General features: G+C 35.5%; 1 protein-coding gene across 1 annotated transcript in view; it reads right to left on the reverse strand.

Moving 5' to 3' along the window:
* Positions 1 to 5,246: 5,246 nt before the first annotated feature.
* Positions 5,247 to 13,835, reverse strand: part of LOC131040645 (two-component response regulator ARR2) — a 70,701-nt gene continuing 62,112 nt past the window's right edge. Inside the window, exons 5-6 of the mRNA XM_057973600.2 lie at positions 6,355 to 7,746; positions 5,247 to 5,892 (exon numbers count right to left, since the gene is read on the reverse strand). Of these exons, the coding sequence (XP_057829583.1) occupies positions 5,815 to 5,892; positions 6,355 to 7,746 (1,470 nt within the window). The 3' untranslated portion in view covers positions 5,247 to 5,814. The remainder of the gene's footprint in view (positions 5,893 to 6,354; positions 7,747 to 13,835) is intronic.

Genomic DNA, 13,835 nt, shown 5'->3' on the forward strand with positions numbered 1-13,835 from the left:
TATCGGCGATTCTATCCACAAGCTCTTGTGTGGATTGCCTCAGTCGGCGATTCTATCCATGAGCTCTCACATGGATTGCCTCAGTCGGCGATTCTATCCACAAGTTCTTGTGTGGATTGCCTCAGTTGGCGATTCTATCCACAATCTTGAGTTATTGTAAGATCGTCACCTTCCAATAACCTCAAAAAATACAAGTGGAAATCATTTGGAAGTCGTCACTTCCTTATGATTTACATAGGGCCCATAAAATAATTATTAGTATTAATAATAATAATCAATATTTACAATTTTACCTCAGAAGTGCTCAATCTTTATTAGTAAGCTCCCTCTCAATCACAAGGTATCTTGAGTTTCTTCTAGAGAACATATTTTTCTGAACATAAATCTGAATTTCTGACTTCAGCAAGGGACGCTTGTAGTTTAAGTTTTTGAGGACAAGTTCTTGCAGTGCGGCCATATTCGTCACATATGAAACATTGTACTTTAGAGGAGTCTCTAGGCTTCTTGAATGATCGATTACCATATGTCTTTTTGTCCTTTTTCCTTTTCAAACTAGAGACTAGAACTTGAACATCTTCATCAACGGGTTTTTTGATTCCTCTTGATATTAGGTTACACTCTTCTTGAATGCAGTCAACTTTTAGTCTATCAAATTTGGGACCTTTGGATCGAGCACTAACTCCTTGTCTAAAGTTTTCCCTTGAGACAGGGAGCCCATTTAGAGTTATCATAGTTAGCTCCTTATTATCATAAATGTGACCAATCAATGAGAGTTGGTTCCTTAATTCTGTTATCCTCATAAAATATGAAGTGATAGTCTCTTCTTTACTCATTTTAATATTAGAAAGTTGATTTTTAAGTGTGAGGATTCTGCTCTTGTTGTTAATCTCAAACATGTTTTTCAAGGCTTTGAACATGTCATATGCAAAATCTAACCTTGTAATGATAGGTAGTAGATGACTCTTTACTCCATCTACTAATAACTCCATTGCTTTAATATTGTTCTTTTCCCACTGACTCTGTTCGTCTTTTCCATCAGGTTTAGAAGGATTCTCTATTATTGTTTTTAACTCATTCTTCCTTAGTACCAACATCATTCGTAGTTTCCATGAATCATAGTTTGAGGCACCTTCAAGTCTGTCTTCGAATTTGATTCCATTCGTCATTTTAAAATACAAACTTTCAAGGAGATATCAATCCGATCTTAATCGGATCTTCCTTCAGGCGGTTAGGCTTTATAGAAAGAAACTTGGCTCTGATACCATGTTAAGTTTGGATCAGATTTATATGATTAGGTAATTTTATATTTTAAATATTGAACATAATGAACTTAATTTCAGTCTGATTTAGGTTCACTGCTAAGTGATTGTCAGAATACAATTTTCGCTTTCAATCTAATATAGATGCAGATTACAATATATATATATATATATATATATTCACACAGATAATTTATATCTTCCACGTACATAGTTCTTTTCAGATGATCGAGTGTGAGACTTTCCTATTATATTGCTCAAGGGACACATAGGGTTATGATTCTTACCAAGGGTTTCTTGTTTCTGAAAGGAGGCATCTCTTCACTAAACAATTGTTGTTGTTAAACTAATGAAATCACTGCCCCTCATTAATGATAACTAACACGTATGTACTTGGACTTATTGATTGCTGCATATGCCTTGGTGCTGGCTTAGAAAGCCCATTTCCCTTTTAATGTTATTAATTAAATTATTATTATCTAATCAATTTCACAATAATAATAATAAATAACATAATGATATATATTATTAAATGTTGAAGGCCTTAAGGCCAATTTAACATTTAATTTTATCCGACTGAAGCTTTGATACCATGTCGGTGTTGGAAATAAGCCACACTCGGACCGACGATGGACTGGTCCAACAGGGGCCAGTAGCTCAGTGGTAGAGCACTCCAGCAGTGTATGGAAGGTCCTAGGTTCGAGTCCTAGCTGGTCCATGTCTCAACATGGTATCAAAGCCAAGTCCAGGCTAGGAGCCCCAAGCACATGAGAGGTGTGGCTTAAGGGGGGGTGTTGGTGTTGGAAATAAGCCACACCTAGACCAACGATGGACTGGTCCAAGAGGGGCCAGTAGCTCAGTGGTAGAGCACTCCAACAGCGTATGGAAGGTCCTAGGTTCGAGTCCTAGCTGGTCCATGTCTCAACATGTTTAACTATTATTAATTATTTAATTACCGGACCCAACCCAATGCCTTGGTCTTACTTATTGCCAAGTTGGAGCCAAATAGGGAATAGATATTCCCTTATGGGAACAAGTACAAATTACCAATAATGAAAAATTAAAAATTAAAAAATGAGATGAAGAAGATATAGTGGTGAAATAGTTATAAACCGTCTTGATGCTCTTCCTCTACACTAGGGTAAGTTTGCTCCTCCAAATTTTGAAACCAGTCATAATGAATCATGCTAGTGACTTGATTCCAAAATCATCTCTTCCTAATGTTTTCTTTAAATTGACATTTTTTCCTGAATAAACGTAAGAAATCAAGGAGCTATATAACATTAACTTGTAGAAAAAGGATGTAAACTAGATCCAGCTCTCCATTTTAAGCTCTAAACAAGATCGATGCGATGGTACAAAACACTTAAGCAAAATTGATCTTAAATCATTTGTACCATCATATTCTTGTACATATAGAAGACAACCTACAAAATCAAGAAAGATCTGTTTGAATGGTTGTTTATGTATTTCCCTTCAACCAATAATGCTGCAAAATTCATGGCGATAATGGATGGCACTCTTCACCCATTCACTACAATCCACTATATCTTGACGATATTCTTTCCATCAATAATTCAATAGAAGTTTTTTTGTTACCATGTGGAAAATGCCTTCCAGCAGCAGTTGTTGTAAGCACAAAATATAAAAACAAAATTGCAGCAACACAATCAACATTAGCCACAACATGTTTTCATGGTGGTGACAAATGTTAAGCTTCATCTGCAAAAGGAAAGACTCATATGAACTTACCACAAGATCCAACCTCCTCAACATGGTGTCAACATAAGATCAACTCCCTGGCAATGCTCAGGATAGGGCTCTTCTGGGGTAGTTAAGAAGGCCTTCTTGTCCATAGGGAATCCAAGCCCCTACTATATAAAGTAGAAGAACTATATAAAGCCCATACGTTATCACTAAGAAAGTTGGAAAAATGCTTTTAAGTTGAAGATTCCTACTTATCTCTATTTGTATCTAATATTCAATGGCAATTTGTTGCCTGCTTGCTTTTACCTATTTACAACATGTGTTGCAATGCATTTTAGTTACTAGAAATCCATCCTAATTACAACATACCCTAGCATAAGTGCATTAAGAAATTAATGCCAAAGAAAGACACACCAAGGTTCTATATATACCTATTTATCAAACCATCAAAGCTGCCTTTTCAAATAAAAGATGCACTCAAGGTTAAATTATAAAAATGCTTTCACATCTTTTTATGCAGCTTAATGCAAAGGGAGCCATTGCTTTTCAACGAAGATAGAGTGATCTAAGCAGATCTCATATTTTGATTGACTCGGGATGCAATGACATTAAAATGAGCCATATGTAATCCACACCATTAATTTCAAAATCTCTTTTAGAAAACATGGACATACAACGACATCCTAACTCTCCTAATTAAAGCCTATTTTGTGCAGTTCTGCATCACCCATAAAAACTTCAAAACAGGGGAAACAAGATTACCAAAGCAAAACGATTGTGTAAATTGTAAATATCAAGACATCCCTTCATCATGATGAATTGAATTATGAAAACAATCACTAGTTTACTGACGTATTATGACTATCCTTTCACGGAATGTCTAGTTTACACTAATATAGTAGCATATAGACATCTTGCTTCAAAGCCATGTTCAACCTATCATTATTATGAATGTTGAAGACCCCGCTAGTATTTCCAATTATCATTAAGAAAAAATCAATAATTTCTGTTCAAAAGAACTAGCAGGCCATAAAAAATTCCCAAACAATTTGAATTATAATAAATGCAGATTGTATCTGCACGTCTTGCATTGTTGGTCAGATTGTTCTCATGCATTGCCCAAGCAACTCTCACACGGAAAACACAATCACATACATTATAGAAGTTTTTTTATTCTATTTCCAATGGATTTAGATCAATTACATTGTGTAAATCTGACTTACATTTTGTAAATCTTAATAGTGTGGAAATAGAACCAACAGAATCAATCTTTACTTATTATGCGTAGAGTCAGATTTACACAATGCAAGTCATCTAAATCCATTGGAAATAGAACCAACAGACTTCTAGAATGTATGTGATTGTGTTTGCTGTGAGAGAGTTGCTTAGTCTATGCATGAGAACAATCTGACCAACAATGTAATACTTGTGGAAAAGAATTGAACCCATTGACTCTATGCATCTTAATAGTGTGGAAATAGAACCAACAGAGTCAATCTATATTATAATAAGTAGAGATTGACTGTGTATCTTGCATTGTTGGTCAAATTGTTCTCATGCATAGTGCAAGGAAAACTTAAGTCTCACACAGCAAACAAAACCACATACACTCGAAGTCTTGATTTTATTTCCATTGGATTTAGTTCAATTACGTTGTGCAGATTCAACTCTATGCATCTTAACAGTGTAAAATGAATTGTAGAGTCACAATCATGCAAAATAAGTTGTCAACTTGTTACATACAGTAATTCAACAATCATCTACATCAAAACCTAATTTTACCTTGCAACATATTTTGTCATTGTAATAAATTGTATAAGTTTTTCTCCATCATGAAGAAACCTTACAACTGGTACAGCATTGAGCTATCATATTGAAACTCAACCAACTATATTAAATGAGCTATTAATAGTTTACGATACAAATCATATTGAATGAGCTCATTTGATATGATTTTGTTGTAACTCATTTGTAAAATAGTTTAAGCTATCAGTTATAAACTATTAAATGAGCCCATGTGTAAGACACAGTCCTCCTTATTGACATCAGAAATTATTTTTAATCTTAAGTTTTGCTTTAAATATCAGTAAGTAAATAGACTAATACATAAAATCTGTGTGAACAAACCCAGAAAGAAACTAGTCAATGGTCAACAACCCTAGAAACATCTCTGTAGCAGGTCCAAAGCATGATTTGGCATTGAATAGTGCAAAAAGAATAATAATAATACTGGTGGAAAAGAATTGAACCCTTTGCTGTGAAAATTAAATGGTACTCATGGAAAAGAATTCAGCTTTTTTGCTGTGAAAATTTCCATATTTGCTGAACGTATGTACAAGGAGAACTCCCTAATGCTCCCTGTCCATTTCTTGGAGCATGTCACATTGGAAAAACATCAAATAATCAAATTGTAACTATGGCTTGCAGACATTAGATTCAAAGTAGCCTGGTACTTGAACTACAGGTCCATTCTTGTCCCTAAAACACTGAAAATATTTATTTCTTCAGTCTGGAGAACAAATTTTTCTGTAAAGAGTAACATAAACTCCGCACAGCTAAACTATGAAGCTTAAATTCTAAGCTGGCTTTTCCACATGAACTTTTCTGAAGAGGGGTTTTCCGAACAAGATCCAAAATCAAAGAAGATGTGAAACTGATGTACAGTTAACATAGGAAACTCTACAGTAAATTGATAAACCTATGTGTGGTCAAAGAACAATTAAAGGGCCCTGACATACAGGAGCAAAGAGATTATTTCTATTGACATCTTGTAACATCTGTATACTCAACTGTGTCGCTTTTGCCACTTCAAGTTAAGTTTTCTACTGAAAACTAATCAAAGAATAATCTATTTCACATGAACACCCTTTAACTGATAACCATCCACACTGAACTCGTCTTCTTCAGATTTGGTCCTCTCATGTTTCTGCAAACACAATATTTAATGCCCATTCTCATTAGATATATAATTGCAAAGGAAACAAACCAAAAACACAAACAGCACAGCTTGTGATTTCCCAAATAATTTCATTTGCAAATTCAGTAAGGTTAGCTTTTCCAAATTTCCAGGGATGGACATGTCTAGTTGATTATTTTCTGGAGAGCCTCACTATACAATGTTTTTGTTGTCCAGAAAATAAAATAACTAAATAAGCAAGGTGTTTTTCCACAGGAGAAACAAGAAGAAATCCTATGGGCCACACCAGAAATTTGCAAACAGTCTAATTAAGCGGAGGTAGCAGGACATAGTTAGCAAAATAATACATGTTCTCAGGTTCATACAAAGTAACAACAGAAGAACATCAATTGTTTCAACCGAACAGAAATTTAAAGGGAGACCATGTACACTTCTAAGACTTGAACACGCAATCTAGTTTTTTGAACTTACTGTCAAATCAGATGCACTGTCCTTAAATCTTGGCCCACTGTCAGCCGTTGACTGTTCACTTTGACAGGCTGCATCATTGGCAGCCCTTGTATGCCCAGCATCTGACGGGAGTATGTTGGAAACATTCAATCCTCTCCTTGCAAATCCAACATTTGTGGCTTGCATATGACAATGTATCCCAGGAAGATTCAAGCCCTGGGATACAGAGGAAGATTCACTGTAACGTGCACTCTGTGTTGGGGTCACTATTTGACCCAAATCTTGATTCCCAGCAAAATTTGGAACCTGCCAACCATGAATGTTGCTTTGGTTTATGGTGGAAGCAAGGCCATTGGATGCACAAAAATTTAAACTAGAACTTCTTAAGGTTTGGGTGTTGAACAATTCTGGTGTTCCCGAAGGGTTTTTCATCCCTGGTAAACTCATTTCAACTTCAGCCTGAACTGACAATGGAGCAGACGTTGCAAGATTGCTCGTCAGACGATTCATACTGTTCCCTGGCAATGCGTGAAAGCTATGATTCTTGTAATCAATAACCGGCATCTGATCAATTCCAAAATATGCATTAGATGTACATGCTGGATATCCATGTTCTGGTAGTGATGTTGGATTTAATTGCTCTATGTTAGGGCCAGTTAGGCTATTCCCATGAATGCTATCAGGACTTCCTACTGCACATAAAGGGTTTGAAACTGCCCGTTGACCTAAGAGATTAGCTGATGGAAAATTTAAAATTTGTCTGCCTTGCAATTGACCATCAGATTGATGTGGCATTGCTGCAGGTATCTGAACCTGTTGACGTAGTTCTTGCTGCTGCAGCTGTTCTTGCTGTAATAATTTTATCATCATTGCATTGTTGTATAGATTCAGACCTACATTGTTATCTGCCACGCACACCTGACCCAGATCTCCAGGATTCACAGTACCTGTTGCAAGCTGCCGTGGTAACAATGAGTGACCTGAAGATGTATCATTCTCTGGTAAGTCTACATTCCCAAATGAAGGAATGTGAGGGTGTAACCGATTATTTTGCTTCAATTGGAAACCAGTAGAAAAACCCTGTAGTAAATTACCCTGACTGTTCATTAATGGTTGGCCAAATCTTAGGCTGTTCAAAGAATTAGAATCTATGCCTTGAAGTGAAGCTGGTAAGCAGAATGCCTCTCCAGGAATTCCCATACCATTCTTTGCATTTAGTTTTCCCAAAAGTCCTGCTTGTAATGCCATCAAATTTTGAGGCGATATTTGGCTTGATGCTCCTAGTGTTTGTAGGTCAAACCTTCCAGAACCCATGGAACCAAAATTGATCTCTGTATTTCCTCCAAAGGAAGAATTTATTCCACTTTGCTGTTGTGCCACCCCGCTCAGCCTTCTAAGATAAAGTCTATATTTCTGAACAGGAAAATTGTGTAAGAAATTCTATCTGAAAATTCAATATGATTAGTAGCACACATCCAGACAAAACAAGCCCTTGACCACACAACATTAGAGTATTAAATAATCAATTTGCCATAAAAGTAAACTTTCATCTGCCTATGACAGAAAAATTATGTAAGAAACTCTTTCTTGAAATTCAATGTAATTTACAACCCCATTTCACACATTCAAACAGAACATCAAGTCCATGATAACACCAAATCAAAGAACTAAAAAATAATCAACTTGCCAAATCAACACAAATATCATCATTTGCCAGTAAAAACATCCACCAAAAAAGCATAAATGATTCATTAAGGTGCATGGTTTCCCCTTAAACCAGGAAGACGTTGCAATCAACCAGAGCATCTTCCTCTTTCTGTTACATGCAATTGATTCTCCAAAATGAAGTGGTTCCATAAGCTAGGTAATTTGATATAAATAAAAATTTGATAACAGTCGACTCCAAGACTCACAAATTTGATAGCAACAATGAACATAATCATTATTCACAAATTTGGTATCCAGAAATTAGCGGTAGCATGTGGGACTCTCTCTATTATCAGGAGAGGTTTTCCTTCATTTAAAACCTGTGGAAAATTTACAAATGACAATATATACAAGATTATGTATATACATACAAAGATCAGCTATTAGATGAATTATTTAATAACACAAAAAATTGAAGGGCAAAAACAATAAAAAGAGGAATAATGCAGGAATCAGAATCGAAGTAGCTGTTTCATATCCAACATATAATATAATGCAATAGAAACAAACCAAAGAATCTACAAGAATAGCTAGATAAACCACTTTCATGGAATGAAAATTAAGTAGCTATTCCTTCAAAATTGGAAGCTCTATAACTCTTCTCTTTGTTGATTCCAACCAAGGATCCCCTTCAAAGATCAAGGTCTTCTATTTAGAACATTATGTAGTGTTATGGAATAGCTACCCAATAACTACTTCCCATCTAACATTATATACCAACAACAAAATAAATACCCTAGAATGACTAAAAACAACTCGAGTCAATTGTACAACATAAAAGATTGATGTGGAGTCCAAGCACCCTGAATACAAATTTATGACACTTTTTCACTTCTTGTCAAATTCCATTATAGCCTTGCTACTTTTCAATGGTGAGTTCCTGGGTGTGATCCTCTACAGCGATGTGTACTTCCATAGCACATAAGCTCCTGCAACAATGTGTGCTTTGGTAGCAATTTACACTATGCAGCATATGTGCTTTCATGCTGTGCCAACAATTAGAATGATGATCATTAAAGTTTGCATGGAGCCTTGACACAAGGGTTGCAGGTCAGTTTGACATGTATATGACCATCAAATTTATGTGTCTCTACTAATGGGCAAAATATAAAAAATTCATTTCATTATTCTCTAGAATTTCAGAAATTCCAATCCCTAGTGGATCCCAGTCATCTGACCTTGACATTCTTTGATCCTTTAATATGTCTTCCCCTAGCTTTGATATATATTTATTTTCTTCTTCAGCCTTATCAAGCTTTTTCAGTCTAGCTTCTAAGCTAAGTTGCCGAATTCGAATCAGGTACAGATATATATATTATAGTAGAAAAAATCGTTTGGGGAAAAAATCGGCAAACCAAAGTATAAGATTTTTTGAAAAAATCGCAAAAAAAGAGTTTAACCCATGAATTGTAGAAAATATTTTTTTGTTGTTTATATTCATATTGCTAATTACATAGGCAAATATTCAGTTAACTTTTTTAAGAGGGCAGTCACCAAATACACCAAATAGTTGTCTAAGTCTGAGATCAAATATCAGCTAAGTCTATGAAGTAACTGAGATCAAATATTAGCTAAGTCTATGAAGTAACTGAGATCAAAAGTTAACAGACAAATAGTAAAAGTGGAAGCCATTTTGAAGTGATCCAAAAATTTCATTGAGATTGAAGTAAGCAGTTTTGTAGGGTTAATTCAATATTTTAGAAAGCTGATCAAATCATACTCCCCAATTGCAATGCTTTATATCATAGCAAAAAAAAATGTTTGGGAAAAAAATCAGCAAACCAGAAGTAAATGATTTTTTAAAAAAAGGGATTAAAAATTGGATTTAAAAAAATCGTAAAAAATTGTTGAAAAATAGACATAAACTACTTTTTTTAAAAACTTAAGGTCATTTCCATAGCATAGAGATATAGGGAGTAAATAAAATAGACTTTAACCCATGAATTGTAGAAAAAAGATTTTTGTTGTTTATATTTATATTGCTGATTACATAGGCAAATATTCATTTAACTTTTTAAAAGAAGAGTCACCAAATTGTTGTCTAAGTCTGAGATCAAAGATTAGCTAAGTCTCTGAAGTAGCTAAGATCAAAATTTATCAGACAGAGGTCCAGCTATTGTTAGGAATTTAGTAAAAGTGGAAGCCATTTTGAAGTGATCCAAGACTTTCATTGTGATTGAGGCAACGAGTTTTCTAGGGGTAGTTCAGTATTTGAGAAAGCTTATCAAATCATATTCCACAGTTGCAATGCTTTATATTCCCTGATGGAAATTGGTAAAGTCTTTTATACGGGGTAGAATTCAACAAAAGGCATTTGTTTAGCTGAAGTGAACGATTAGCAAGCCACTGGTTTTGGCAATACCTAGCTTGCAACTACTATTTTAGGTAGAGATAAATTTTAATGATTGTGCTGGAAGCTATTTTATTACAACTATGTAAGCTTGTTTGTTCTCGTTCAGATTTATTTCGTGCAGCACTTTGGACATATTGCTCACATAATGAATTGTGTGTCTTTGTTTGAGCAAAACTTAACTATATCAATTATAAATTAAAAATCATATATCTATAACTATATATATTGTATATTTCTTCAGACATTTAGTGTTGCGTAGAAACACTCCATTGGTGTGGCAGCTACCAAGGTTCAAACCCCTCTTGGGCCATTGAGCTTGCAGGCTTTCTGCCTTTGTTGGGTCGTTGAGCTCGTGGGTTTAAACAAGTGAAGTGGGGAATGATGGACCCCCTGAAAATTTCAACATTGATTCCACATTGAATCTGGTTCCATCTCGGATCAACCCTATTTCTAAACAATTCAGCAATTTCACAAGTTTTTCTAGGGTTTTGCAAGTTTTTACAATGATTTTTTTCACTTTTTTTGCCCTTTATTGGGGTTTTTTACATGATTTAAATGCAAAAAATAATTGAAAATTGGGTCAAGAATTGGGCAACGATTTTTTTGTGAATCGGGGTTTTTTCGGGGAATAAATCGGCTGGCTCTAGGATTCAAGATTAATCGGGTATAATTGCGATTTTTTGCAGACTATTGCTTCTATGAATTATATAAATAGCCTTCAGAGTAATTAAGTTCAAAATACTAAGTTACCAGTCCTGGTACTGATTCAGGTTTGGGTTTCACGGTTTGGTTCCAGGATTTGACCAAAAAAACTTTGGAGGTCAGGTTCATTTGAACTTCAGCCTGAACTAGCATACTTAAGCTTACTTAAGTCATGTGCTTTTTTTATCTCAAGTCAGAATTAAGACACATTACATGAACTAATTTAATTCTATCTTGGGTTTATCCTTGTCTTTATAAGAAGGGTTTTCCATTGTATATTGTAATAATAGCAATCATTATCGTGTTACATCTAATGGATTCTCAAGTTTAATTCTATCTTGGGTTTTATCCTTGTCTTTATAAGAAGGGTTTTCCATTGTATATTATAATAATAGAAATCATTATCATGTTATATCTAATGGATTCTCAAGTTTCATAGCAAATCAGTTGCTTTTCTTTTCTGTGACAGGGTAGTTTGATTGCAGGTGATCCTTGGGGTGTTGTGCAAGTTCAATCATCAACTCTAACGTGGTATCAGAGCTTTAGAACTGCAAAAACCCTGTCCATTTTTTGGTGCAGGAGCATCCGGGTCTATTGGTGATTGTGCATCGCCCAAAAACACTTTCAGTTTACTTTCTTCAGTTTTGTGGCTTCGATATTTCTCCATATTGACTTCGGCTCATAACAGGTTCTTCTTCACATTGGTTGTTCAGCAATTGCAGATTCATTATTGTGCAAAGCGTATACAGAACTACAACCAACGCTTATGCTATGCATCCTCCTAACCTGTGCGGAAATGGGAGCTTTGGTACAGAGCATCGACATCCATCAATTCATAGATGTTGTAGTTGTGACTACCTTGGTAGACAAAAATGCAAAATTTCGAAGCATAAACCTGGCACGAAGACATAGTTTACAAGCACAGTTGCTTAGTAAGGAGGAGCTTCATAATTTTTGTTTGCAAATATCTGATCAAAGCTTTGAATCTTGACTGCAAAATCTTCTTTAATATATTTCATAAAATGACACACTGGCATCAGTTAGAACTTTATGGATATCGATGCAAATGCTACTGCGAAGTGCGTGGGTGATGGTTTTCTGGTTTGCTCTACTTTTCGGAAACAAATCCATTTTCAGAGAGCACCATTACTCGGCTTCACTCCACATTCACATCTTGGCGAAGAAGAATTTAAGAAAAAAACATTCAACATATTAGGGCTGTTATGCAGATTGAAAGGACAAGGACATCGAAGAAAGAAGGTGAATCAATGGCAGTTTGAAGAAGGAAAATGAAATGGCGAAATCACTGGCAGTTTAATAAAGAGCAAGGGAAATTAGCAAAAACAGGGAACAAGACAATGAGAGGATTCCGCCCATTAAGAAGAAGAACTGCGCAGGTTATAAAGATTGGTGGCTGCATAGGTGTGGGAAGTAGCAACTACGCAGCATACATAAGGGAGGAAAGTGCGTAAAGGGAATATGAATCGAAGAGACACTAGCAGATATAAAACTGCAATCTAAGAAGCAAGATAGTCGGGGAAATGTGAAGTGAAGGGCAGAGTAAGTAGGCATCAGCCCCATTGAATATGGAAGAAGCTGCGCGGACAGAGGTATGAGGGGCAGCAACCCAAAAAGAGACATTAAACATAGTGAGGCTGTGATTTGAGAGGGAGGATGGGTGTATGAGAGAAATCAGTGCAGAACTAATGCGAGAGGTAAGGAAGGAGTTTGTGATCTCAAACAGAGAAATTTGAGGATAGATAAAAACAGAGAGAAGGGAGTGAAGGCATCATACTGGGCATTGCAGAACAGTTGAGATTTTGTGAAAGGTAATTGCAGATGAGAATGAGTAAGAACAAAGAGCATAAGAATGAGATAATTGCAAAGAGGGAGGCCAATGAGTGGCAAGCTTATAAATAATCTACTTACAGATTGGATATTTGTTATCCAAGCATTTGATTGGAATGTAATTTTTCAATTTTTCAAGGTTGCCAGTGATGTGCTAATTAAAAACAAAGAAACTCTGTTATTTGTTTTGTGTTTGAGTTGAAGTTGAAGAGGCAAGTTCTGTCTTGCATCATTTTTTGAGAGACTTGACCTTTGCCTTTCAAATGGTGCATCCTAGTGCAAAGCAGACATCAACATTACATCCAAAAGACATCAAAACTCTAAGATCACCTATCCAAACACCAAAATTAGAGTCTAAAAAAATGAAGTTATTTTTTGGGGGCCTCTTGAAATTTTCACCTAAGAAATCTATTGTTTACAAAATCCGTACATTGTATCATCATTGCGTTATGCCATTACTGCACCTGCACTTAGCTTTCACGCTAAATAATTTGGCAGCTTCACGGTTGATACCTTAGGCTTTTTCAATCCAATGATCATTTGTATTACAAAACGATCAAAACGATCAAATCGAACAAACACCTTGTGTACGATTGCTACAACAATAGTGTTGACATCACAGTTGACGATAGATTTTTTTAATTTTTTCGACTATTCTTTAAAATTCTTGATAGTTGTTTAAACTTTTTGAAAATCGAGTTTATTTGGAAAGCACTAGGATAACTTTCTGCCACTAGGGAGCCACCACCCTCCACTAGACTATAGTCAACCAATAGCCACTGTGTCACTAGGAAACAACCACCTTGTTCTTTTTTCCTTAAAGGAGCTGAATTTTCCTTTTTGGCATAACCTGTCATATGGTATCGGATTTCCAAAAACTAGTCATCGGTGC

This window comes from Cryptomeria japonica, chromosome 1, assembly GCF_030272615.1.
Source record: "Cryptomeria japonica chromosome 1, Sugi_1.0, whole genome shotgun sequence".
NCBI classification, from domain to species: Eukaryota; Viridiplantae; Streptophyta; class Pinopsida; order Cupressales; family Cupressaceae; genus Cryptomeria; species Cryptomeria japonica.